Below are 21,584 nucleotides of genomic sequence, written 5' to 3'. Positions count from 1 at the left end.
TGCAGCAGATCCCAAAATGGGATTAGGGTCAGTGAGATTATTCCATTTCTGAACACAGACAGGATTAATTATTAGAAGGCAACTCGATTTTGGAGCATTTGAAGTTTCCCATTTAGCTCATTTCACATCTCTCTCTCTCACAAGACCTGGGAACTAGAGAGGTTCAGAAGGGTCAGGATTCCTGTTGCCTCCCACTGAGGGCCCTGAATCCAGCACAGAAATGCCATGGATCGATGCATTTCTCAGGCTGGAGGAGCTCACAAGGCTCACCACAGACTCTCATTCCTCAGAGACACCCCTGGAGTTGCCAAAATTTCATTTCCAACAGGACAAAGTGCCCCATGGACACACACACCTGACAGCCAGGAGCAGCTCCTGCTCCCTGGAGGGTTTGGAGACTCCCAGAGGAAGCTGGAAAGGATGGAGCTTTTTGTGTGCTGGTGTTTTTGAGGATGTAGAGGAGACTGCACTGATGGCTCAGTCAGGGGAGAAAAAAAAGAAAAAAAAAGAACTGGAATTACCTAATCCTGACAATGTGGCTGAGGGAAATCCAGGACAGCTCCAGATGACATCCTAGGGCACGGGAATATGGACAAGAGAACTTGGGCCTTGGCAAATGAGTCCTCCCAGAGCATCAGGAGTCACTCAGAAGCACCAGGAGACGCCTCCTCTCCTCTCTGCTGTTATTTGGCTGCTCTTCATCAGGCAGGAAGCAGAGAAACCCCAAATATAAGCATGGATTGGGATCTGCTGGGGCACGTTCCACATTAAACCAACACCACAGAGAATTAGGAGTCAATCTGGGTAATGTTTTCCCTCTTTGTTTGCTTTGCTGCACTAAGTGGTGATTTTCTCTGCGGTGGCCACACCTCCTGTAAAGGGACTAATCCGAATATGCTCCATGGCATTCCCAAGAAAAAGAGAATTCCACTCTTCCTGGAATCAGAAACCCACATGCAAGTCCAATTTAAGGAGCTTTGCCCATATTCCACACTGTATTTTATTCCCACAGTAAGGAATTATTATTATGAACCCCCCCCCACGACTGGATTTGTGAATTACCCAACAACAATGGCTCAGGAATCTGTTTACGTGGCTCCACAAAAGACAATAAACGAAGTGCAAACCCAACCCAGCCTCCCCCTCCACAACTCACGCGTTATTTCAAGTCTGAGACAGACACAATGTATTACTCACAGCCCCGGATTGGGCTATTTTTACCCCAAAATAAGACTCCAGACTCAAAGGCCCTACTTCCCCCTGCTCAGCCAGGGGAGCTGCCCTGGCAGTAGCCACAGGCGAGGAGGAAGAGGAGGAGGAAGAGGGGAACTAAACACCCACTGCCTTCACGACCTTACAATATTCCACAGCTCTGAAGAGCAGCTCCCAGTCTCCAGACATTTCTGCCCAGTTTTCCTCCTGTCCCACGAAATGTGAACTCTCACAGACCTTTCACTTGCAAAGCACAACCATCACAAACTGGTTTCTAGGAAGCAGAGAGGAATTTCCACCCATTCTGCCCCTCTGGAAAATAAATCTATTTCTAGGTGTGAGCACACAGTTTGGAAGCTCTTCTGACCTACACATCCTCACTGGAAAATCAGAAATTTAAAGGAAAACACCTCTAAAACTTCCCAGGTTATCCAGGTGAGTGGGTCAGAGATAATCCATGCTGGGGAAAGAAAGGATTCCTTGGATTTATAATCATGGAATGGTTTGGGATGGAAGGGACCTTCAAACTCATCCAGTGCCACCTCCTGCCATGGGCAGGGACATTTCCCACTGTCCCAGGCTGCTCCCAAACCCTGTCCAGCCTGGCCTTGGACACTTCCAGGGATGGGGCAGTCACAGAACACAGCAACCAAAACAGCCAAGAAACAGGATGATGTTTATAGGCACTCCTTGCAGCTCAAAACAAGCCCTTCTGTAACACACCAACTCTTCCTGTATAAATATAGGTTTTAAAAATTAATTTTAGGCCTCAAAGGCTCCTCGAGCATTTTGCTCGTTTTCCAACTTGTCTGTTTTTTACTATGAGAGGAAAATAACATTCCAGCAAAGAAAAAAAACCCCACCCAAAACAGGCCAAACAAAGCTCTCCCCCACTCTTTTTTCCCCAATGAATTGGGTTCATCGTGTCCTGGTGCAACCCTGATGAAAACCCTCCCAAAACTGGAATGAACTCCAGCACTGAGAGACAAAGGCTGAGGAAGCAAAGGATGCTGAAGCCCTACGAGACATTTCCCCCCAAAATCTGTCGCCAGCCTGCTTCTGCTCTTTGCTCTGTATCCAGCCACTCTGCAGCAGTGCATAATAATAATTAAAAAAGCTCTCAGGGGGTAAAAAAAAAAAAAAAAAAAAAAAATCTGTGCAGGCAAGAAGAGCCCAGAACAGTAAATACAAAAGCCCTGGATAAGGCAGGGCTCACGTGCAGGCTCCTCTCTGGAGCTCCCAGGGTGAGCCCAGTGCTTTTAGCACCGGCTGCTACAGAAACAGGAATATTACAACACTCAAAACACCCGAGCCCACCCCAAACTCACACTGCTGCAGCCCTCACACGCATCTGATGGAGGAAGAAAACAATCCCACGTGCAGTATGGGACCAGCAGCATTTCCTGCACCTTTCTCAACTCCGGGGCTGAGGAATCCCACACGGAGCTGGGAACCAGAGCCTCTCCAGTTTAGCATTAACCAGAATTTTCCCCGCATCGCCATCCCACCCCTCTCCAACAGCCACGTCTTTACCGCTCCAGGCTCTGTTTTGTCCCCCACACGGGCCGGGCAGTCCGGAGAAGCAGCGAGCAGGGATTTCCATCCTCCACAGCCTCTCGCAGCGATGGGAAGTAAATCCCGCCGCTGCCCTTCCTCCCTACCCCCTCCTCCTCCTCCCACGGGAAGACAGCTGGGACAACAATGCGGCTGGAATGGCCCTGGCTCCACACTCCGCTTTGTGCCCCGTCCTTTGAATAGATCTCATTGTTTACCCTCCTCTCCTTCCGTCCTCTCCATCCCCCACCTCCCCGTAAGCAAAATATTTCCCCCCCCCCCCCGCTACTGCCCCAAAATAAAGAAGGGGCTCTGGGGGCTCCTTTTCCCCCCTCCCCAAGCCCCCCCCAGCCCCGCTCCCCAAAGGCTGTGGTGTTTTCCAGGCGCAATTCCCCACACCTCCTGCTCCATCACCAACTTGGCTGCCAGCGCTCGCACCCGCAGCAACACGTTGGCAGCAGCTCTGGCCCCCCCCCCCAAAACCCCCCCCCCGGGAGTTTGTAACAGACGGGGGCACCCCCAAAATGGGCCGGGGGAGAAGTTTCACACCGGCACCCCCCCAAACACGCAGCCCCCGACCCTCGCCAGCCCCACTCAGAGCAGGGGCTCCCCCCCGAGTTTGGAGCAGACGGGGGAACCCCCTCCCCAAAAGGGATGGAGGGGAAAGAGGTTTCACACCAACGCCCCCCAAATCCGGGGGTCCAGGCCTGAGCCCCCTCCCCACCATACCCACAGACCCTCCCCAGCCTCATTCACACGGAGCCCCCCACGGCACCCCCAAAAACGGGGCGGGGAGAAGTTTAACACCAGCCCCCCCCCCCCCAAACCCGGGGGTCACAGCCCGGAGCCTCTCGGCGTCCCCACAGTCACCCCCGACCCCCAGCCCCATTCACAGACCCCCCCCCACCCCGGGGGGAGTTCACATCGACCGACAGAACATCCCCTCCCGAAAACGGGGGGTGGAGGGGACAAGAGTCACACCAAACCCCCCCAAACCCGGGGGGGGGGGGTCACAGCCCGGGAGCCCCCCCGATCTGCACCCCCATGCCAGCCCCATTCAAACAGACCCCCCCCGGTGCCCCCCTGGCTTTGCCCCAGGGCCGCGCTGCCCGGGGCGGGATCTCGGGGCCCTCGGGGGATGGGGGGGGTCGCACACACTGCGGCCCGGGCCCACCCCCTGCGCCTCCTCAGCCGGGCCGGGCCGGGCCTCCCCCTCCGCGGGACCGGCCGGGGCCTCACCTCAAAGCGGCTCTTAGTGACCCCGTTCATCTCCCTGCGCATGGCGGGGCCGGCGCGGGGGGCGGCGGGGGGCGCGGGGCCCGGGGGGTGCGGGGCTGCCGGAGCGCGGCCTCCGCCCGGCGCCGCCGCCGCGTCCGCTCCGGCCTCAACTTCCACCCAAAACAAAAACACTCCGCACCTGCCAGCAACGCGCGCGCTCATTGGACGGCGCCGCCGCCGCCGCCGCCGCGGGGAGGGGAGGGGAGGGGAGGGGGGGCGCGGGACCGGGGAGAGGGAGGGGAGGGAGGGGAGAGGGAGAGGGAGAGGGAAAGGGAAAGGGGGAGCAGCGGGGTGGGGAATGAGTGGTGGGTTTGGGTGGAGCGAGGAGGGAACCGGGAGTGCCCCCGCGGAGAAAAGAAGGGGAGAGGCTCCGGGAGCGGGACTGCCCCGGGGGGACCGCAGGGCCGGGGCTGCCTTGAAGGATGCGGGTTATCCCTGGGAGGGAGAAGGGATGGGGAGGGAGAGGAACCGGGGGAAGGGGGACACACACGACCCAAGCTCCCCCCCGCCCCCCTCCCCACCTACCCCGCAGGCCGCCGCCCCCATCGCGCCGCCGTGGGGGTCCTCCCGCCCCCTCCCCCGGTGCGGAGCGAGGGGCGCTGCCCCCGGTGCCGGGGGTGCGGGACCCCCCCCCCCCCCGCCCCGCGGCTGCGGGGGCCGCAGGATCCTCCCCCCGGTGTCCGGGGGGCTGCGGGGATCGGGGGTCCCGGGAGGGGGGGGGGGGGGCGTCCCCCGCCCCTCCGCTCTCTTCCGGGAGCAGGGAGTTCAACCAATCAGCGCCCGGCGCAGGGGTGACGTCACGATGATGTCATTCTCGCGGGAAAATCAAGCATGGCGGGGGTGCCCCCGTGACCCTCCCGCCAGCACAGAGCCGAGGCCGCTTTGTACCAAAGGGGTTTATTTGCGTGTAAATAAACATGTTCTCTGCGATATTTCCAAAAAAAAAAAGTTGAAATTCCACTTTCCGCCCAAAAAATCTGCCGCGGCAGCCGGGATATTTACAATTCCAGCGATTTTCCAGCCAGGGATTTATGTACATCATGATAATCGAGGAAAGAACCGGTTTCTTTTAATCTCCGTGTTCACTTCACCACCTGAGATTAAAAGGTTTGGCTTATATTTACTTTTCACTTTATCTTTCTGAATACTGAAAGATGTAAAATTATTGAGAATATAAGCAAAAGTATTCCAAAAATAAACCATTTCTCAGAGCCCGAGCACTGACACCCCAAAGCCTCTGCGTGGTCACGCACCTCAGCTCTCCCAGGACTGACGTCATTGGAAGGGGACAGGGCACCAAAATGAGGTGAAATGCTTTAAATTTGGGCCGGAGGAGACGTTGTTCCCTCTGTTCCCACCCTCCACAGGGGGAATTTTGGATACTGAGCTTTGGTCTGGGTGAGGGGGGAGGAAACGAGTGCGGCTTGTTCCTGTAAAACAGGTTTTTGTGTCAATGTTGCTGCTTTCCCTTCCAACTTTTAGCGTGCTGCACAGCAGGAAAACACAGCTCTGGCTAAGGACGAGTCCAGGGAGCCATCCTGGGGGATTCCCAGCCTGGATTCCACTTGAAAGTGCTTCTTTTGGAAGGCTGGTTGTGCCCTCGCACGACTCGCAACAGAACAAAGGGATTTTGTCCAAAAAACGGATTAAATAAAAGCAGATGGGGGCAGGCAGCCCTCCAGAGGCTGAGCCATTCCCAACGGAGCCAGTGGAGCAGGGTGTCCAGCTGAATTCCTCTGGGATTGCATTCCTGACTTCCTCTCTGCAGCACCCACAGTCCCACGATTCCAACGCTGCGCCAGGTATCAGCGTTTGCTCCGGTGCCTGCTTGGATTTAGTTCCCATTTTATTATCATTTCAAGCTCTGCTGAGGGGGGGGGTTGTGGCGTGCAAGACACCAGGAGCAAGGGATAAATACTGGAAAATGTCAGGAGGGAAAGTTCTCCAGAGCTGGAGGAAGTTTGGGAGACATTCAGGCTCCCACGCTCTGCGGGAGCCCTGGAATTAGACTGGAGGCAGGAGGAAGGGGTGACAAATCCCTACAATTAACAGGATAGTTGCCAACCTACTAAAAAGACTTTCCAAAAAAGCTGGAAACCAAACAGCTTTCCTGGGGTATCCCTGGGGTCAGCCCAGCATGGGAAGTTTCAGTGGTTTAAAAGAAAAACTCAAATCCTTGACACCTTTTCACGCTGCATCCCCAAAGGTGAAGCACAACCTCATTCCCACGGGGAAATCCTGGCCTCCAGCACCGACAGCAAAATCCAGGGGGAGCAGGATCCTGCTCAGTACATAATTCCACAGGAGACGTGTTTGCAGAACTCCTGGTTTCCCACATTCCTCTTCAGTGAATCAGATGAAACTGCTTTTAAAAATAAAACACTCTCCTGAGTCTCTTTTCCTTTCAGGGACCACAAGATCAGCCCGGAGAGGATGCCTGAGTCATGCTCCTAATTCCAGCCAAAAGGGGAAAATCCATCTTTTAAGGAAATCAACACTTGTGCTGCAACCCTGAGCCCAGCTGAGCCACTCTGGGACTGTTTTCCAAGCAGGACACAGCTCCCTTAGCTGGACAGTCCTTCCCAGGGCAGCACCCCTGTGTGTGACCACAATTCCCAGCTCAGCAGCACGAGGAGATTCCAGGGAAGCTTGTTGGTGCAGGCAGGAGTCCCCTTTCCATTGAGATTTGCTGGAATTTCACCCTGCTGGAATGTCACCAAGGCTGCAGAGCCACCCAAACCCACGGGCTCTACCCAATTCCCGCTGAGGGAAAACAAGGAGCACGAGGGTGCTCCCACATGGAGGTGAATAAATAGCTAAAACACATGGGTAGGCAAACCCAAGGCAGCAGCAATCCCTCAGAGCTGTGACCCGGGATAAAATCCTGATTTCCATGAGGAAACAGTGCCCAGCTCGTGCCAGAGGCACCGTGCTAAGCTGGGCACTGAATGAAGGAATGCCGTGGGAATAAAATAAATTAAAAACCTCGTGGTTTTCCTTCTTCCAAAGAATTAAAACCCAGCTTTAAAACACTTCCTAAAATAATTACTTTAAAACTTCCTACATCCAAAAGGAGCTTATCCTGAATAGGAAGAGGGCAGAGGGACTGGGATCTCCCAGACCAGCCTATGTCTGTTTGCCCCATCTGGGAGCTGCTCCCACTTTCCCACACTCGGCTTCATCCCCGTTAACTCCGACAGGGATGGTAATACTCATAAATTCAGGAAGAATGGAAGTGCCCACAGGATGAGGGCCACAGGCAGGGAAGGGACCTAGGTGCTGGCACTCACATCCTCCTGCACAGACCTTGGTGGTCTGAAAATCTTGGAAATACCTCGGAAATACTTATTTTTTCCCCCTCTCCAAACACACCCCGTGAAGATCCGTGTGGCAGGTTTGAGATGAATCCTTCCTTCCTTCCCTCCAGGACCTGCAGACAGCTCATCTGGGAGAATTAATTGCCAATTAGAGCAACATCCATGAGATCATCATCTTCCTCCCCGATCAGGAACTCGGGGCTGGCGCGGGACGGCCGCTCGGCCGAGAGGATCGCGTTGCTCGCCATGGACAGAGACTGATCCGCCGAGATCGGAGACTTGGACCAGCTCTCGGGCTTCATGCCGTGGGACTTCTTCTTGTCCCTGTCCTTATCCCGGTCCCGCTCTCTGTCCCGGTCTTTGTCTTTCACTTTTTTCTTCTCCTTTTTGTGCTTCTTGTGCTTCTCGGCGCTGTACTCGGGCAGGGGCCGGATGCCATCGTCGGAGCTGGGGCTGTTCTGGTAGGATTTCTCGGCGATGGAGGAGCCCGACTCGCTCTCGCTGTCGATGTTCTGGGGGGTGTAGGCCGGGGATTTGCTGTGGCTGGGGGAGCAGCGCTCGTGTTTGGGGGTGGAACCGCTGATCAGGGGCGATCCGTAGCTTTTGGAAGAAGCCATCTGAGGCCTCAGGCCGTCCCCGCCCCCTTCCCCGGGCTTCTGCAGAGTTACTTTGGCTTTAATGCTGGGGGAACCACCATCGTGTTTGCTGATGATAATTTTGGCCACTCCAGTGCTTCCAACGTTTTTGGAATCCGAGTTCTTCTTGGAAGAGTCAACGGATCCTCCAGAAACAGAGACCTTCGATTTCTCCTTGTCGCTCTTCTCCCGCTTTCCCTGGAACTCCCCTCCAGACATGTTGTGTTTGGAGGACATTGTATGGCTTGAGGAATTGGAACTCGGCCCCATCTGTCCATCCATGGGGTCGTCTCCGCCAGGCCCGCTCGTGACCACCCCGTGCTTCAGCTTGTCTATGACCGCGGTCAGCGATGGCTTCTTGTTTCTGCTCGGGGACTTGCCTTTGGAGCTTCCATGCTGGTTCTGGGATGAAGACATGGAAGACCCACTGGATGAAAAGGAAGATGAAGATGCCGTGGAGGAATTGGACGAGGGAGGCGGTTTCTGTGACATAGACCCGGAGGATCCCATTCCTGAAGACGATTTCATGCTCGAGCTCGATCCAGTCCCAGACATGTGGGACCCACCAGAACCTGAACTGATGGGTGACTTCGCTTTAGACGACGGGGGAGTACCCGGGACAGGTTTCATGGGAGAGGCGAGTTTGTCAGAACCCCCTGAGGGTCTCGAGTGGGACGGGGAGATGTTTGGTTTGCTCATGGAAGGGTTCATGAGGGACGATGGCTTTCCTTGAGGTTTCATCTTGGTGCTGCCAGAGCTGGTGCTGAGGCCGTGCTTGGTGATGGGGGAGGATCCCGGCTTTCCCACCGACTGGGCCGAGCCCTTGGACTGACCCGACCCGGAGCCGCCTTGGCTGGAGTAGAGGCTGCTGCTCATCTTTGAGCCAGAAGACCCTTCTGATTTGCTTTTAATTTTGCCTGAGGTTGAAGAGGAGGAAGAAGAGGAGGAGGAGGAAGAATGGCTATGATGGCTTTTGCTGCTGGAGGAGGTGACAGAACCACTACTCGTGTACTGGCCGTGTGAAGATGGTTTGCCAACAGTCACTGTTCCTTTTGGGATCTGAATGGTTATTTTTGGAATAGGAGGAGTAGCTACCCCGGGAGGAGTCTGGGATCTGCCCGAACTCCCCGGAGATTTGGACCCACCTGTGCTTGCTGGTGGCGTGAAGGGCCTGTTGGATGAACTGTGGGACGGAGATTTCCCATCCGTCTCCTGCTTCTTCCGCTTTGGAAGTTTCTCTTTGCTTTTGCCATCACTGGATGGCGTCCGGCTGCGCTTCCCTGGCTTCCCATCTATCCCAGCACCTGCCATGGCACTTCCAGACCCATTGCCTTCCTTTACCCGTTTCTGAGACTTCTCTTTTCCTAAATCCCCTGTGTTCAGCAAAGGGCTCTGACCTCCACTGTGGTGCTCCATGATGTCAGAGGACCCCAGTGCTTTGCTGGCAGCTGCAATAATACTAAAATCCACCGTATCGGACGGAGTGCTCCCCTTAAATTTATTTTCCCCCCCATCAGCCCCCAAGACTTGCACCCCCAAATTAGTTAGAGCCTGGGGTGCATAGCCCTTGAAATCATCAGTGTCTCCGCTCTGACTGCTCTCATCAAAGTATTCCTCCCCAAAACCACTCTGGCTCTGACTGTTCAGCAAGTCAGGGTTGAAATCTACCCCGTCTGGAAAAAAATGGTTGGAGGAGTCGCTGTTGGGGCTCACAGCGGCGTCCGCGATCAGGTCTGCGGGGTCTGTGTAGGGGTTCTCACTACTGTTGGTCTGAAAAACATCGGGGTCAAAGAGGGCACTTTGTGAATGTCCTGAACTAGAAGAGTCTCTGACTGGAGTCCCAATGGGTGGGCAGTCCTCGGTACTGGTGGGCAGCTTGGAAGCCTCCTCTGCTATATCCGAGAGGATGTCGGTGACATCGGCCCCGATGCTGTCCGAGCTGGACAGGCGAACCATCCTCTGGATACTGGGCTGGGCGTGGGGGAGCGCCTGGGGGTAGGTGGTAGGAGGAGTGCTGCACTGGCTGGGTGCTGGAGTAATATGAGGGGTGTCCAGGGTGTCTGCAGTCATGTTGACATCAAAAATGGGGTTCTGGGAGTCAACATCCATGGAAAAGAGCTCCCTCTGGAAATCATCCTCAGTCTGGTGCTTGGGCTTGTCGGCTGGCATGCGGGATTTTTTTTTCTTTTGTTTATTCCCCCCAGGGCCCATTTCCATTCTGGGGGAGCCAGAGGAAGAGTTCTGCCTTTCCAGAGGGCTGCTCCCATACAGAGTGGAGAAATCCTGAGGGGGATTCTCCTTAAGAAGGTTCATGAGCATGGGGTGGTTCTTGGTGTTGCTGGCTGGTGAGGATACTGGTGGTGGTGTGTGGTGGGGGGGGGTTGGACTTGAGCCAATGGTAGACCCCACATTCCCTGTGATCTGCAACAAACTAGTGAGAATAGGGTTCTGAGACACTTTGCTGAAGTCCTCCCCATGGCCCACCGAGTCATGCCTCTCTTTCATGCTTATGCTCATGTTAAACAGAGTAGTGATGGGCCCCCCAGGAAAAGTGTTGGTCGGGGTGGTGGTCCCACTCATTGGGTTGCTGCCTGTGGTCATGCCATACCCTGGGCTGCTGGCTGGGGGCAGGTTTTTCTTCACCATGTCTTCAACAGTCTCTGCAATGAGGGACAGGGCTGGCGTGTCAGCTTGGATGGTTTCTGCTTTCCTACGGATGGCTCTCATGGTGACAGGGATGGACATGCACCTGCAAGACACAGCACAGGGTCAGCGTGGGGCTCAGGTTTTCCCTCAGCAAAGGTCACTGGGGAGGTTTTACACCTCCAGCAGGTATAAAACGAGCACTCAGGGGTTTGCACAGGAGAGCAGCAGGTCCAGGTTTTATGTCCTGCTGCTCTGCTTGAATTCACACTTCTCCCACCACCCCTATCCAGCCACGAGACACCTGCACAGAGGGAGAATGGATCGATTATCTCTTAATAGCTGACAGATCATTATCTGGTAGTTAAAAAGCACAAGATGCAATCATAGAATCATGGAATGCTTTGGTTTGGAAGGGGCCTTAAAGCCCATCCAGTGCCACTCTCTGCCATGGCAGGGACACCTCCCACTGTCCCAGGTGCTCCAAGCCCTGTCCAGCCTGGCCTTGGGCACTGCCAGGGATCCAGGGGCAGCCACAGCTACTCTGGGCACCTGTGCCAGGGCTTGCCCACCCTCACAGGGAACAAATCCTTCCCAATACCCCACCTAGAGCTACTGTTTCAGTTTAAAGCCATTCCCTTGTCCTGTCTTCACAAAGGAATCTGGGTTGTTACTCCAATTCTGGCAGAAAACACCTTTATCTAAGTTTGGTAAACCTGATTTCCTACAACCTTATAAAAATCCCACTATGGCTTGGGTTGGAAGAGCTTAAAGCCCATCCAGTTCCAGCCCTCTGCCATGGGCAGGAGCAGCTTTTTGAGCTCAAAAATCAGTGTTAACACTACATTCTCCTCAGGGATAACAAGTCAATAATGTGCTGAAAGCAAAACCCGTTGTTTCCACTCAAAAGGTGACAGGAGTGTTGTGCCCTGTGAACGTGACTGAGCTGATAAAAGCCCTGTATAAACAACAAACTCAAAAATAAGTAGCTACAGCTCAACATCTGGCACTGAATTTTCAGCATGGCTCTGAGTTCTTCTCTCCTCCAAACAACCATGGAACAGCTCCAGAACTGCTGGATAAACACGAGATGGAGCAGAGATCATCTGTGTGATTGGAAGCACAAGGTGGGACAAAATCCCAGCTTACCTTTGAACAACCTTGGCAATGAAATCATCTGTACAGATGAGGGCATCAGACAGCCCTTTGTAGAGCTTACAGTTCACATGGCTGGAGTCCTGCACGTCCATCACCACTGCAAGAGAGCAGGGAGAGATCAAAATCCTGCACACAGGGCAAGGAAACCCTGCCAGCCTTCCCAGAAATGCTGCTCCTGCTGCCCCCGAGGCCACTTACCACACACCAGGGAGTCGTTCACAGGGTGCTGGAAGGATACACTGAAACAGGAGTCAGAGAGAGGACAAACTTCAAACTGCAGGATCCCAGGAGAATCTGAAAGACACAGGAACTGTTACCTGAGGGAACAGTGGAGATGAACCAAAGCTTCAAAACCTCCACACAGATGGGAAAAAAAAACCCAAAGGAAGCTGCAGAGGCCTCATTTCTTATGAGGAGAACTCGCTCATAAGAGGGAGTTCATCATTCCCACCTCACATTCCCCTGGAGGTGGCACCCACCTTCCTTCAGGACTGTCCTCTTGACACAGCTGCCGATGAGGGTGTTGTAGGCCACCTGGTGCCGGATCAAGTTGAGGATGAGGGGCACCCGGCCGGGGTGCTGGAAAGCAATTTTGCTGATCAGAGTTCCCTGGAGGCTTCGTCCATCCGGGAGAGGAGCATCTTTGTTCAGGAAGTAACAGTGCTGCTGTCCTGGAAGAGCCTGACAAACAATCCCTGCTTTAGAAGGGGATAATGGACATCCAGCAGTGCTCAGAGGCCACTGAGACCACGTCACCTTTCTGGCTGACAGGGACAAGCAATGAGGATGTTTTCCTTCCACTCTGAATAAGGAAAACATTTTGGTTCCTCAGAAGTAATACTGCCCAACTGCCCACTGCTCCCACTAAAACAGTTTCACACTGGATGGCATCCCTTCTGGGGAGAGAATCCTCTGGAGTTAACACTCATGCACAAATGTAAGGATTTCTCCCAAAATGCTGCAATTCACTCAGCCACACATCACTGGACAAAAGGAAGGGATAGATCCTGGGAAGGCTCAGCCCCTCTGCTCTCCTCCCTGCAGCTGCATTCCAACAGCAAAGCATCTTTCAATACCTAATTTTCTTGAGTACCATGGTGATCACAGAATCATGGAATGGTTTGGGTTGGGGGGACCTTAAATCCCATCCAGTGCCACAGACTGGGACACTTCCCACTATCCCAGATTGCCCCAAACCCTGTCCAACCTGGCACTGGACACTGCCAGGGATGGGGCAGCCACAGCTTCTCTGGGCACCTGTGCCAGGACCCTGTACACGAATCCTAATGCTTGAAGAGCAAGTTTTGTCTGTGAATAAATACAGAACCCATTTTGTTTACCCCACTTGGAAGACACCTGAAACAGCTGAAGCCCCTGAAATGCTGCTGTGGAGGTGTCCCAGGCTGGCTGGGGGCGCACACTTACGGCGTAGAAGCGCATGTTGTGGTTCAGGGGCAGGGGATCAGCCTCCTTGGACAGCTCAAACTGTGTGATCAGCTCATACAGGGGCACAAACGTGGCTGGTGTGTCGAACAGTGGGATACCTGAGGGGACAAGACAGCGTGGAATGATGGCACCTGAAGCCAGGGAGAGATGGTGGAAAACCTGTCCAGGTTTTACTGAGAACAGCGCAAAACCCCAAACAACTCCCCATGTCAAAAATCAGCAGCATTTACTGATAGAAACGAGGGAATGTTAATAAAACCCCAGAGATGTGTCTGACAGGTCTGCAACCCACCTGTGCAGCTCTGCAGCTTCTGGATGAAAGCTCGAGACACTGGAATGGGACGTGGGAATTTCAGGAAGAAACAAGCGGGCAAGTCCACGCTGTTGGCACTGGTGATCGAGGAGAAAGACGGAGTTCTGGAAGGATGAGGGGAGAAAAAGTCCTGTGAGCTGCAGGGCTTCTGCTGTCACCTGACATAACATTTCTGTTTGCTCAAATACACCTTGTTACACCTTAAAAATGAAGGCACTCCTCAGAAGCACCTGCCAGCCCTGAAACAGGCCAAAGGCAGCACGTGTGGAGTTCTTCTAAAGCTGTGACAATCCCCCAGCTGAGTGCTGGCCTCGTGTCCTGCCCTTACCCTTTGCTGTCCACAGGATGGGAGCCCATGATCAGGGGAGCAATTGGAAGTTTGTGCATTGCCATGGTTCCCTCGACTGTCACCGACACGTTCATACCCAGCGAGCGAGGAACTGCAGGGGGAAGCAGGAGAACCCAACAAGGACATGAGCTGATGGGAAAAAACCCCACCAGTGGCAAGTTTTGTGGATTAAATATTAATTAAATATGAATTTAATATACTCTCCATCCCTGGAAGTGTTCAAGGCTGTGCTGGATGGGGCTTGGAGCAACCTGGGATACTGGAAGGTGTCCCTGCCCATGGAACTGGATGAGCCTTAGGGTTTCTTCCAACACAAAATATTCTGTGATTCCATAAAATATTACTCTGGCTTTCCCCACAAGGCACAGAGTTCACTGTTCACCTTCAGGACCAAATGGACAGCAGCCAAACTGACTGTTCTACCCAAAGCTCCATTTCCCTCTTGCCAGGTGGACCAATTGCATCATTCTCAAAATATTTTCCAAACGCATTTGCGAGTTTGTAGTTTGCTCTTTGCAAAGCAAAACAAATTATGATTTTGGATAATTTCCCTCTCTTTTTTTCCTGACAACTGGAGCTTGGTTTTGGCGTTGTAACAAGAGCCAGATGTCCATGCATAAAAACAATCTTCCAGTATGATGGGAGAGGCACAAGGCTGGATGGGGCTCTGAGGAACCTGGGACAGTGGAACGTGTCCCTGCCCATGGCAGGGGATTGGAAGTGGATGAGCTTTAAGGTCCCTCCAAACCCAAACCATTCTGGGGTTCTATGTTTTTATTCAGGTAACAAAACAAATCCCATGTTAAAATGAGATTCACTGCAAGGAAAAAGGCTCTGCCTGCAAACCCCAATACCCCACAGGAGCCCAGCCCCAACTCCAGCACAGCCACAAGGTCCAAAGGGCAGTGGTCACCTGGGGCCAGTGCTTACAGCTGGGCTCATTAAACCCACAGGACAGCCTGTGATTGTCCTGCTGGACAGGGTGAGGTGACAGCAGAGGCTGGGCTGGAATTCTGCTTCCTTCCCTCCTCCAAGCACCAGCAGCCCCCAGCAGTTCCACAGCTGACCTACCGTTGTTCTCGTGCAAAACCATGGGGGCTCCAGTGCCATCCTCAAATAAATCATAGGGGGAGACGTAATATTTGAGGTTCATCAGGAGACCTGGGGCAGAGAAACTCCTGATGAGGCATCCTGAGAAGTCATCCTGATCATCCCCACCCCACAAAGCCACACAAACACCCAAAGACTTTGTCCCTCTTTTACTTTATTATTTTCCATCACTTAATGTGAAACTATGACCCATAGTTGAGGCCAGGAACAAATAATTTTTTAAAAAATTAATTTAAATTAATTACAATTAGTTCCTTTTTTAAAGAGTGAATCACAAGTACCTCCACTCCTGGGGGTGAGATAGCCAACACTGCCATGGAGGATTTTGTCCAGGGGGTTTGCGTTGGTGGCTTGCCTGCAAGAGAGGCAATCACAGTCTGAAACAAGCCACAGTCACACCTGAAGCCAAAATTTATGTGCTGAGACTGATTTCAACCCAAAATTCACATTTCTGGGGAGGGATTGATCCAAAACTTCACGCTGTACAGGCAAAACAAAAGCTGCTTTACCCTCTACAGGATGGCTGGTTTATCACTGAATCTACAGCAGTGAAACAAGGCCAAAGCTTTCTCAATTTAAACCACATCACCACTGAATCCACCTGGATACAAACTTTTTATTTTGTCTTTTAGAGTCTCTTCCAACTGAATCCTGTAGTTAAAAAGGAATTTCCCAGAGCTCTAAGCATTTATAGATATTTAAAAAACCACACAGACACCACAAAACTTACCAATACATCCCAGCCATCTTTTGGAGATCCAACTCCAAGGACTGCAGAGCCAAGTACATTTTAGTTTTAAGTTTGCTTAGGGAAAAAAAAAAAAAAAACAGTAAAACAATATAAGAAAACTTGAAAGGAACTGTGCAGTGCAAACCTACAAGCTTAGAGGTTTTTTTTTTTTCATTTTATATGTGTGGGTATAAATTAATACATTCTAGACTTGTTATTTCATTTTATATATGTGGATATAAATATATCCTGGACTTACTTGTCCCCTGGCAGCTTATACAGGTTCACAAGTCCCCTCAGATGCTTTGAAAACTCATCAAAATTTTTCTCTCTGAAAGGAAAAAGGGAGAAGTTACCAAATATTCAAATTGGTAACAGGTCTCATTCTAAAAAGTGACATTAATAAAGATTCTGAGCCACTTAAAAAAATACTTTTTCTACATGAAAATGTGTTCTTTAAATGATCCAGCTTTAATGTGCTGTGGGCTTTGAAGATACCTTGCACAGCAGCCAGAATCACAAGATCTGAGCCAAAGCCAGAAAATCCCCTGGAGAAGTGAAGACACTTGGTGGGGAAGGAGCAGTTGTGAAGAATTTTGTGTTTCCACACATCAAATAGCATCAGATCATTACAGCAAAGAGAAACCTGTGAGAAAACACAACAACCCACCCCTCTCACTCACCTCAGATGTTGCACCAGCTCTGGACAGCTCTGAAAAGGAAAGAAAACACAAGGATGTCAGTGTGGAATGCAGCCACTCCAGGCTTGGTGCAGCTCTGCAGCTGGGAAATACCAGGGCAGGGAAATTCTCAAGCATCAGCTTTTCCTGGGAAGCCACACAATGCTCACAACTATGCCTTGCTGTGGTTCTACTTCTGCTCCTCAAGCCCTGCTGGGACAAGTCCAGGTGATAACATTTCCTCTTGAATTATTAATTTGAAATAAACTTCTCAAACTGTGAAGATTTAGGTTGAAAATCTATGAGCTTACATAGGGATATTAAAGATGGGCTGTTTTGAGGGGAGGCCAATCAAACACCAAGCTCAAACTCTCCTCCACGTGCAGAAGGGCAGTAAAACCATTTTCTCCCAGCATTCCACAATTTTTAACTTTCCATTCCCAGATCTGAGCTTTGTAAGAATAATTTCCCTTTCCTTTCCTTGGAAACCCAGGGATAACTTCCATAAAATTCTCAGAAAAATTGAGGTAACTTCCCCAAATGATTTTGCAAGTTGTGCATCCATAGGGTGCATTGATTAGAAAATCCCACAGGAGCAAACTACTCCATGGAGGATTTAAATTCCCAGTAGAAGGAGCAGCAAGGGTGTAACTCTGGGTCTAAGGGAATGTTAAATAAAACCCATTTCCTCTGCTCAAAATAAAGGGAGATAAACAGGAATCCCAAAAGCACAAGGGTTCCTCTTTCCCAGGAATACACACCACGGGGTTTTCTCCATGGTGAGCCACCTTGACATCACAGAGCAGCCCTGTAGGGTCCAGCTGCACTTCCACATAAAACATGTCTGAGGTGATGTAGCACTCGGTGCCGTTCGCACTCAGGTGGGACCCGAGGCTGCCAGAGGAAACAGAACAAAAATCTGTGAGATGCACAGAAAACCCCCACAAAACCCCACAATCCAAGCACACAAAACCCACAGAAAACTCCCACAAAACCCCCCAATCTAAGCACACAAAACCCACAGAAAACCCCCACAAAACCCACCCACACCCCCCCAATCCAAGCACACCAAACTCCCCAATCCAAGTACACAAAATCCCACAATCCAAGCACACAAAACCCCAAAATCCAAGCACACAAAGCCCCCAATCCAAGCACACAAAGCCCCCCAAATCCAAGCACACAAAACCCCCAAATCCAAGCAAACAAAGCCCCCCAGTCCAAGCACACAAAACCCCCAATTCCAAACACACAGACCCCAAAATCCAAGCACACAAAGCCCCCCAGTCCAAGCACACAAAGCCCCCCAGTCCAAGCACACAAAGCCCCCCAATCCAAGCACATAAAACCCCCAATCCAAGCACACAAAGCCCCAAAATCCAAGCACACAAAGCCCCCAAATCCAAGCAAACAAAGCCCCCCAGTCCAAGCACACAAAGCCCCCCAATCCAAGCACACAAACCCCCAAAATCCAAGCACAAAAAGCCCCCCAGTCCAAGCACACAAAACCCCAAAACCCAAGCACACAAAGCCCCACAATCCAAGCACACAAAGCCCCCCAGTCCAAGCACACAAACCCCCAAAACCCAAGCACACAAAGCCCCCCAGTCCAAGCACACAAAGCCCCCAGTCCAAGCACACAAAACCCCCCAATCCAAGCACACAAAGCCCCCCAATCCAAGCACACAAAACCCCTAATTCCAAACACACAGACCCCACAATCCAAGCACACAAAGCCCCCCAATCCAAGCACACAAAGCCCCCCAAATCCAAGCACATAAAACCCCCAATCCAAGCACACAAAGCCCCCCAGTCCAAGCACACAAAGCCCCCCAGTCCAAGCACACAAAGCCCCCCAGTCCAAGCACCACAAGGTTGTGGAGTGGGCAGGCACCAGCAGAAGGCTTTGCCATGAGTCAGAGGAGGAGACGCACCCGCTCTGCCTGGCGATGGACTCCAAGCGATCGGTCATGGCAGGCAGAGATGACACTGGATGGAGGGAACAAAAACCAAACTTCAGGGGAATGAGCTGACATTCCCTAAGGAATGAGGCACCAGCAGTAAACCAAATCTCAGCTGGTTACTCCCTCCCACTGTCCCATGTGCAACTACACAGGACCTGTCCCCAAATACAGACACGAGGGTGTGCACAGAAAAACCCAAATATTCCCAAACTGTAAAGGGAGAATGGAATTTCTTCTGCAAGTAAAATCAAGGTATGGGCACTCACAGAATCATGGAATGGTTTGGGTTGGGAGGGACCTTAAAGCCCATCCAGTGCCACCCCTGCTATGAGCAGGACACCTTCTCCTATCCCAGACTGCTCCAAGCTCTGTTCAACCTGGCCTTGGACACTTCCAGGGATCCAGGGGCAGCCAGAGCTGCTCTGGATAAAAAGAGGATTTTCCCAATAAAAGCAGCACAGCCACTCCTGACTGTCCTGCCTGGCACTGAGCTCAGTGTGCTGATGAACCCCTGAGCACCAGGAACACTGTGAAACGCAGCAGCAACAGCCTGTGTGGTTTTTATGGAGCATTTCCATAGGATTTTCCACCCTGTGGACAGCACACAGAGAACACACCAACCTTTCAGGGCCTTCTGCAGTGTCTCCAAGCAGCTCACCAGGTGCTGGTGTCCCCCTGAGTTCAGCACCACACGCTTTTCCTTGGGCAGACAGAAGAAAAAATATCACTTTCCCTTGTCCCTCAGTAGGAGGGAATTATGGCAACTTTTGAGCAGCCAAGCGAGGTTTATTTAGATAATTAAAAGCAGATTAGATTTCATCCCCAAATTACAACATCTTGATTCCTCTAGGTGAACAGTATCTGTTTGCAAGCACATTACAAAGGCAGGCCTGGAATTGAGTTATTTTCGTTTTAGCAACTTGCCCAGCTGGAAGAACAGAATGTAGCAACTTTTTATAGGTCTAAGCCAAGAGTTTTAGATGAGGAGACAGAAAAATAAAGAGCTGGGCAAACTTTTAACACCTAAGTGTGGGCAGAAGGCTTTGCTGTAGCTCTCCCCTGCCTCCTGCTCCTCCTTCCCCCACCCACACCAATAATTTAAACCCATTTTTGACTAAGCCAGGGCTGAGTGTTGAGTGTCACTGAACAAACTGCTCCACAAAACAATATCCTGGAAGGGTAAGTAGCAGAAAATACAAGTTTGACCCTTTCCCTGGCACTGAGCACTAATCTGTAATTAGGGGAGGGAAAGGCACATCAGGCAGGTCCCCTGCACCCCTCAGGAGAGAGTGAAGCCCTGGACACAACAAAAACACCTGGAAGAGGTCTAAGAATGCCCCACAAAGCCATCACCAGAGGAGCTGCAGGCAGCTGCTGCTCAGAGCCCAGCAATGCTCACCATGACCTGACGGACCAGCTTCATGGTTTCTGTCCAGGGCCGGTTCTGGCTGTACTTGGCGTGGAGCCTCTCCAGGAGGGAGCTCATCTTGTTCAGCTTCTCTGCCTCTGTCACACAGGAACGTTCAGGAAACACAACGAGCCAAAATGGGAAGTTTTACAAATCAGTTGAGCAATACAAAACTTTCCACCTTTAAGCTGAAGATGACTTCAAAGAATTTGCTTACTGCTGGCTTAACCCCAGACCCTGAGGTGAGGTAAGTGTTATGGAATATCCCAGGCTGTTAAAACTAAAGGACCGTGAAAATCCTATGGAATTCCTGTCTGGAAAATGCCCAGCTCCTGTTCTGCACCATCCCTGAGCGATGTGGCCTCAGCAGGTTCAGTTCTGTCAGGACAGGATCCCCAGGGCCTTAGAGCTGGGGCAGGAAACTGAGGGTGTGAGGTTAAAGCAGTGAGGTGGGTTTTGTGTCCTGGATTCCCCCTCTGGTCTCTCTCCCAACTTCTTGGAAGGTCCTCAACACCTTCCATCATCAAAAACCTCAGCCAAGTCATTCCAATTGCCAGTTGTCACAAATTCTGTGCTCGGACACGTCCCTGCCTCACAGTAGGACGTGGGGAAGTGGCTGGAGCTGTGTCTGGGAGGTTCAGGCTGGATTTTGGGAAAGGTTCTTCCCCCAGAGGGTGCTCAGGCACTGGAACAGCTGCCCAGGGCATGGGCACAGCCCCAAGGCTGCCAGAGCTCCAGGAACGTTTGGACAACGCTCTCAGGGACAGGGTGGGATTTTTGGGGTGCCTGTGCAGGGATGGGAGCTGGACTTTGACGGTCCTGTGGGTCCCTTCCAGCTCAGGACATTCCATGACTCCACAATTAGCTCAAAGCTGAGGGCTGGTGGCCCCTCAGTGCTGCTCCATGTGCTGGGAGGGGATGAAGCAGTGGATGAGCGATCTCTGCAGATCACCCAGCCCCATCCCCTGACCAGGCAGGGTCATCTGGAAAGTGCCCAGGTGGGTGTGGAACTTCTCCAGAGACCCCACACCCTCCCTGGGCAGCTGTTCCAGTGCTCTGACTCCCTCCTGGAAAGAAGCTCTTCCTCGTGCCGAGGTGGAACTTGTTGTGTTTCAGTTTCTGGCCATTGCTCGTCGTCCTGTCGCCGAGCAGCGCTGAACAGAGCCTGGCAGCCGCTCTGACAGCCCCTGGGGATATCTGTACGGACGGACGGGATCCCTTCCCACCCTCCTCTTCTCCAGAGTAACCAGGCCCGGCTCTCCGCGCTCCCTCCTCATCGCAGAGACGCCCCAGACCTCAAACCACCTTTGTGACCCTCGCCCGTTTCACCTTCCCAGCCCGGGGCTGCCCGGACCCGGAGCCTCGGATCCGCAGGGCCGCCCTCGTTCCCTCACGGGGCCGGCGGGAACCCCCGCGTCCCTCGCGCCGCACTCACCCTCGGCGCTGCCCGGCGCTGCCTTCATATTGCAGGTCCGGGGCCGGGATCGAGAGAGGGAGAGGGACCGGAGAGGGGCGGGGAGCGGGGGCGGCGGCCGGGCCGCCCTCGCCCTCACACGGCGGCGGCCGCCGCCATCGCTGCGCCCGCGGCCGCGCTCCCGCGCTCTCGCGAGACTCCGCCGGGCCCGCAGGGGCGGGCGCGGCTCGGCAGCCAGCACGCCCCGCCCCCTCAGCTCGCTGGAAGCGCGGCGGCGGCCGCCGTGCAGCCCTAACGGAGCATTAGCCGCCCGTTAGCCGGCGGTGCGCCGGGGCGGGCTCGACAGCGACCCGCCGGCGGCTTTAGAGCGCAG

The 21,584-nt window shown here is 52.8% G+C and overlaps 2 protein-coding genes across 8 annotated transcripts in view; both read right to left on the bottom strand.

Moving 5' to 3' along the window:
* Nucleotides 1–4,605, bottom strand: part of FBXL20 (F-box and leucine rich repeat protein 20) — a 38,429-nt gene extending 33,824 nt beyond the window's left edge. For 3 of the 6 annotated variants that reach the window (XR_008434913.1, XM_053964977.1, XM_053964979.1), the window contains exon 1: nucleotides 4,006–4,108. Coding sequence is in view for 3 of the 6 variants with exons in the window: in XM_053964977.1 (XP_053820952.1) it covers nucleotides 4,006–4,047 (42 nt within the window). In the remaining 3 variants the exon portion in view is untranslated. Of the gene's footprint in view, nucleotides 1–521; nucleotides 608–4,005; nucleotides 4,109–4,183; nucleotides 4,202–4,569 lie in introns of those variants that run through there. The other 3 variants (XM_053964978.1, XM_053964981.1, XM_053964980.1) reach the window with 3 other exon arrangements.
* A 1,757-nt stretch (nucleotides 4,606–6,362) lies between these two features.
* MED1 (mediator complex subunit 1) lies at nucleotides 6,363–21,378 on the bottom strand. Of its 2 annotated transcripts, XM_053964971.1 has the most exons (17): nucleotides 21,233–21,378; nucleotides 19,789–19,895; nucleotides 19,011–19,089; nucleotides 18,360–18,414; nucleotides 17,187–17,319; nucleotides 16,429–16,457; nucleotides 16,005–16,076; nucleotides 15,746–15,820; nucleotides 15,297–15,370; nucleotides 14,977–15,066; nucleotides 13,885–13,996; nucleotides 13,536–13,660; nucleotides 13,223–13,341; nucleotides 12,277–12,478; nucleotides 11,996–12,091; nucleotides 11,789–11,894; nucleotides 6,363–10,745 (listed from the first exon to the last, which is right to left on the bottom strand). In XM_053964971.1, the coding sequence occupies exons 1-17, from the start codon at nucleotides 21,258–21,260 to the stop codon at nucleotides 7,499–7,501; spliced, it is 4,749 nt and encodes a 1,582-aa protein (XP_053820946.1). In that variant the 5' UTR covers nucleotides 21,261–21,378; the 3' UTR covers nucleotides 6,363–7,498. The 2 variants fall into 2 exon arrangements, with proteins under 2 accessions (XP_053820946.1, XP_053820947.1); XM_053964972.1 differs by lacking the exons at nucleotides 17,187–17,319; nucleotides 18,360–18,414; nucleotides 19,011–19,089; nucleotides 19,789–19,895; nucleotides 21,233–21,378 and adding an exon at nucleotides 16,596–17,157.
* Nucleotides 21,379–21,584: the final 206 nt, after the last annotated feature.

This window comes from Vidua chalybeata, chromosome 26 (genome assembly GCF_026979565.1).
Source record: "Vidua chalybeata isolate OUT-0048 chromosome 26, bVidCha1 merged haplotype, whole genome shotgun sequence".
Taxonomy (NCBI): domain Eukaryota; kingdom Metazoa; phylum Chordata; class Aves; order Passeriformes; family Viduidae; genus Vidua; species Vidua chalybeata.
This window is presented reverse-complemented; position numbering and strand designations above follow the sequence as displayed.

What these genes read in the sequence shown, in the direction of transcription:
- MED1 (XM_053964971.1), bottom strand. Translation starts at nt 21,260, where the DNA reads ATGAAGGCAGCGCCGGGCAGCGCCGAGG. An exon ending in GAGCTGGTGCAACATCTGAG is followed by an intron (nt 16,077 to 16,428) that starts GTGAGTGAGAGG and finishes TTTTCCTTTCAG; the next exon opens with AGAGAAAAATTTTGATGAGT. An exon ending in TCTCACCCCCAGGAGTGGAG is followed by an intron (nt 15,067 to 15,296) that starts GTACTTGTGATT and finishes TCTCTGCCCCAG; the next exon opens with GTCTCCTGATGAACCTCAAA.